This window comes from Orycteropus afer, unplaced genomic scaffold (genome assembly GCF_000298275.1).
Source record: "Orycteropus afer afer isolate SDZICR_OR568_19922 unplaced genomic scaffold, OryAfe1.0 scaffold00489, whole genome shotgun sequence".
Taxonomy (NCBI): domain Eukaryota; kingdom Metazoa; phylum Chordata; class Mammalia; order Tubulidentata; family Orycteropodidae; genus Orycteropus; species Orycteropus afer.
This window is the reverse complement of record NW_006922076.1, coordinates 332,599-337,017: the sequence shown is the minus strand read 5'-3', so window position 1 is coordinate 337,017 and position 4,419 is coordinate 332,599. Positions and strand designations below refer to the sequence as shown.

Sequence of the window (4,419 nt, the reverse complement as noted above, 5' to 3'; positions counted from 1 at the left end):
TCAGATCAAGGTGGGTGGATGGGGGGCTGCATAGACTGGGTGGGCGCCGGTCAGATCAAGGTGGGTGGATGGGGGGCTGCATAGGCTGGGTGGGCACCAGGGGGTCCTGGGGGGATCAAGGTGGCAGGGCCAGGAGTCCTGGGCAGATCACCTAGGTGGGCAGCGCCAGGGGGCCCTGGGTGGAACAGGTGGGTGGGGCCAGGGGGCCCTGGGCTGAATGTTAAGGTGGGTGGAGTGTGGGCCTTGTGGCACCAGGGTCGCGCTCTGGGTAAGGATGGCAGATGCTGTCACCGCAGGGAGTGAACCTGGACGCCAGGTGACCTGTGCCAACGCACTGCAGAGCGGCCACTGAGAGCCCGGCGTGGTGACCAGGCCATCTGAAGAGAGGTCCTGGTGGTGGGACGGCGCTGGCGCCAGCAGGGCAGCTCTTCCTGGGTGTGCGGCCGTCCGCGGTCCAGCCCACGTCGCTGGCCCCATGGGGCCGTGTCTATGTGCACAGCAGCTCTAGCCACTGTGGGTTCTATGAGGTTCCTGGCCGCAAAGAGCAGAACCTTGGATCTGAACTGGAGGCCTGGTCGTGTGATACTGACAGGCAGACACAGGGCTCCTCGTGCCACCACACCACCGGCCACGTGTCCGCCTGCGGTCAGCAGAGGAGCCCCTTGGGGACCTGAAGGGGGAGACGGTTCTCTGCGGCGGAGGAAAGGCGGGTCTGCCGCAGTAGAACCCTGGGGCTGCGGAGGGATGTGCGCTGGGCGGGGCAGAGGTGTGTCCAGGGTCAGCCAAGGTCTTTAACGTCCTCAGCGGCCTGAGGTAGTTCCTCATCATGGAGGACCTGACTCCCCATCGATGGAGACATGCGTGTGTGCTGGCCACACACTCCGTGGAGTGGGGTCTCAGTGCTCCTGCTGTCGAGCACAGGGTCACGTGCACGCTGCCCTGTGGGTGTGTCCGTGGCTCCTGCCACTCTGTCAGCAGGACCAATGAGTTCCTAGAGAAACCGGTTGGTAATGCTGCTGTTTTCCGTGACTCTAGGTTTACGGTGATAAAGATGCGGATGGGTTCTACCGCGGGGAGACCTGTGCTCGCCTCGGCCTCATTCCCTGTAACATGGTTTCTGAGATCCAAGCGGAGGATGAGGAGATGATGGGCCAGCTTCTCAGACAGGGCTTCCTTCCTCTCAACACAGCGGTGGAGAAGATAGGTGAGCGCCCACCAGAGCCGACACTGGCTCCTGGCTGCGCCGGCCTGGGCTCAGCTCGCAGCACAAGGTCCCTGCTGCCCAGCAGCAGGCCCTGGGGGTCCCATCTGTGCTGTCTGGTTGGGCCAAAGCCTCTTGAAAATCAGGTGTGCACTTCGCTCTGGCTAAGCCCACTCTACAAACCAGGGCTTCCGATTCCCAAGTGACCCCTGGACACATGTGCACCTAAAAACTTTCTAAAACATAGATGTTTTTCAGCATTTTTCTGTGTGCTTTGGGTGAAGGTTTACAGAGCAAACCTGTTTTCGGCACTTCACACACCGACTGGTGACACCGATGGCAATCTCCTCAGCGTAACAGTAGCCTTCCCACCGCCTCCTCGTTCCCATTCGCCCTTCTTTGCTACCCTTTCCTGCCTTCCGTGCTCACCCTTGAGCACATGCTGCCCTTTGGCTCTTGTGTGCTCCATTGTTGCAAGGAGTGCCCCCTTTCTGGCGTTACTGTCTAGCTTACAGCGCTGTCATTTCACTGCAAGTTGAGCCACACAGGTGAGTTCACGTGCAGGCCTGAAGGGTGTCTAAGGGCCAGAGCTCAGGGGTTCCACGGGTCCCTATGAGACCACTAAGCCTGGTCTGTTTGATGATTTTGAGTTTTGTTACATATTTTTCTCACTCTATCCAGGACCTTCTGATCTGATCCCCTTCAGAGTACTCAGTGGTACTAGCCAGGCACCACCTAGGGTCTTGGAGGCTGGGTACGGTCCTCAAATCCCTTGGACTGTTTCCACGAGTCTTTTTCTTTGCTCACCTTTGCTCTGGACGGAGAGACAGACAGTCTCCTCAGGGGAGGTGATACAGAGCCTTCCCTTGCTAAGTCTGTCACGTCAACAGAAGGACTCACTTCTTCATGATAATGTGTTCTGCACGTTATCCCGATAATAATAATTTTAAAAGGATGAATTTTGCTTTGCTTACCCTCAAAGGTGTAAAAGCTCATCACCCATTCATTTAAATAGACGCAAAACCTCATCATCTGGGAAGTGCATGTCAGTGAGCAAAGGGCAGTGTGACGTTCAGCGAGTTGAGCAACGTCCCCATGACGTCTTTAGCCTTTCCTGTGGGTGAGGAAAAGCTATCCATTAAGGTCTGCTTTCTCTAAGGAGCTGTAGAGAGGTACCAGTTTCATGTTGTTCATGTTTAAAGTTTTGATATTTTGAAACATTAACTTTTTTCCCTTTTTTATGGTGGTGGAAATATACCCCACCATTCACCAATGTCCCTGTGTACAATTCAGTGACGCTGATTACCTTTTTATCTTGTGTTGCTGTTATCCCTGTCCTTTTCCAAAACATCCCAAGCTCAGTACCCTCAGACAAAGCCTCGCCCTTCCCGCCAACCCTGGTAACCATAATCATCTTTGGTCTTAGTTCATATGAGATCACACAGAAATTGTCCTTTCAGGACTTTCACTCAGCATGATGTTTTCAAGGTTCGTCAAAACTTCACTCTCTTTAGGGCTGTGTATAACTCCACTGTATGTACTTATTACATGTTGTTTATCCACTCATCTGCCAATATTTCAGATGAACACCGATGTACACATTTCTGTTGTCATTCCTGCTGTCACTTCTGGATACACACCTAGGATTGGGCTTGCTCCATTCTGTATTCCACTGTTTGAGGAACCATCAAATGTTTTTCTGCAGTGGTTGTACCATTTTACATTTCCACTAGTAATGGTTGAGGGTTCCCATTTCTCCACAACCTCGCCAGCACTTCCTGTTTTCCATCTGTTTGGTCGTTGCCATTCTAGTGGGGGGTGAGGTGATTTCTCATTGTGGTTTGGATTTGTACCTCTCTAATGGCTCCTGATAATGAGCATTTTTGTGTGCTTATTGGCCATTTGCATATCCTCTCAAAAAAAACTCTTATTTATATTTCTGTTAACTTGTTTTAGTCTATGTATTTTGGATATTAGGCCCTTATCTGATATATATGGTTCATGAAAATTTGCACCCAGTCTGTAGGTTGTCTTTTCAGTTTATTGATGAAACCCTTTGATGTACAAAGTAATTATAAAGTCTCATCTGTCTCTCACTGCTCAGGCTTTTATATAATCTATCATGAACCAGTACATCCCACAGCCTGGCTCCTACGCATTCTTCTAAGAATTTGATTGTCTGTTTTCATATGGAGGTCCTAACCATTTTGAATTTGTGTGTATGGTGTGAGGCATGGATCCCGATTTATTCTTCATGTGGAAACCCAATTTCCCAGCAACATTTATTATAATGATTCATCATTCTCTATTGAATGGACTTAGCACCCTTGTTGAAAATTGGTTGACCCCAGATGTATGGATTTCTCTCTTTCAATTCTATTCCATTGGTTTGTAAGTCTACTATTACACCAATGCCAGGTTGTTTTAATTACTATACCTTTGTAATGTATTTTGAAGCCAGGAAGTCTCAATCCTCCTGCAAAATTGCTTTATCTGTTTGGGGCCTCTCACCATTGCACATAAATTTGAGGACTGGCTTTTCCATTTCTCCAAAGGTACTTGAATTTTTTATGTGGAATGCACCGAATTTACAGATTGCTTTGGGTAGCATTGACATCCTAAAAATATTAAGCCTTCCAGTCCATAAATACAAAATGTCATTTTCATTTATTGTGGTCATCTTTCAGTCATGTTTTATAATTTTGTGTACGCCCTTCACTTTCCTGGTTAAGTTTATTCCTAGGTACTTTACTGTTTAGAACAGCATCTAAAAGAATGTTTCCTTTACTGCCTTTTCAGCTTGCTCACTGCCAACATATAGAAACTTTTTTTTTTTAAATGTGATTTGGGTGAAAGTTCACAGAGCAAATTCATTTTCCATACAGCAGTTCATACACAGTTTGTTTCATGACATTGACTGCAATTCCCCACAATGTAACAGCTCTCTTCTGACTTCCTCCCTGTAGTTACCTTCCCTGTGTCCTCCTTTCCTATGCATTCCTGTCCCCTGAGCTATCTCCTTGTGTGACCACTTGCTCTTCTGTTCTCCCATGACCGATTATTCTAAGGAGTGTATCTACCACCCTATATGCCTGTCTCTTGTTTGGCCAGAAGCCATAGGAGTTAACTCCAGACCTGAAGGATAACTACCGGCCGTAGTCTCAGGGGTCTCACCAGGCTCTATCAAGACCAGTAAACTTTTTTTTTTTTTTTTTTTT

At 48.7% G+C, this 4,419-nt stretch overlaps 1 protein-coding gene across 1 annotated transcript in view; it reads left to right on the top strand.

Moving 5' to 3' along the window:
* RIMBP2 (RIMS binding protein 2) overlaps positions 1-4,419 on the top strand; it is a 64,870-nt gene that overhangs the window by 54,131 nt on the left and 6,320 nt on the right. The window contains exon 14 of the mRNA XM_042782843.1: positions 1,036-1,204. Within this exon, the coding sequence (XP_042638777.1) occupies positions 1,036-1,204 (169 nt within the window). The remainder of the gene's footprint in view (positions 1-1,035; positions 1,205-4,419) is intronic.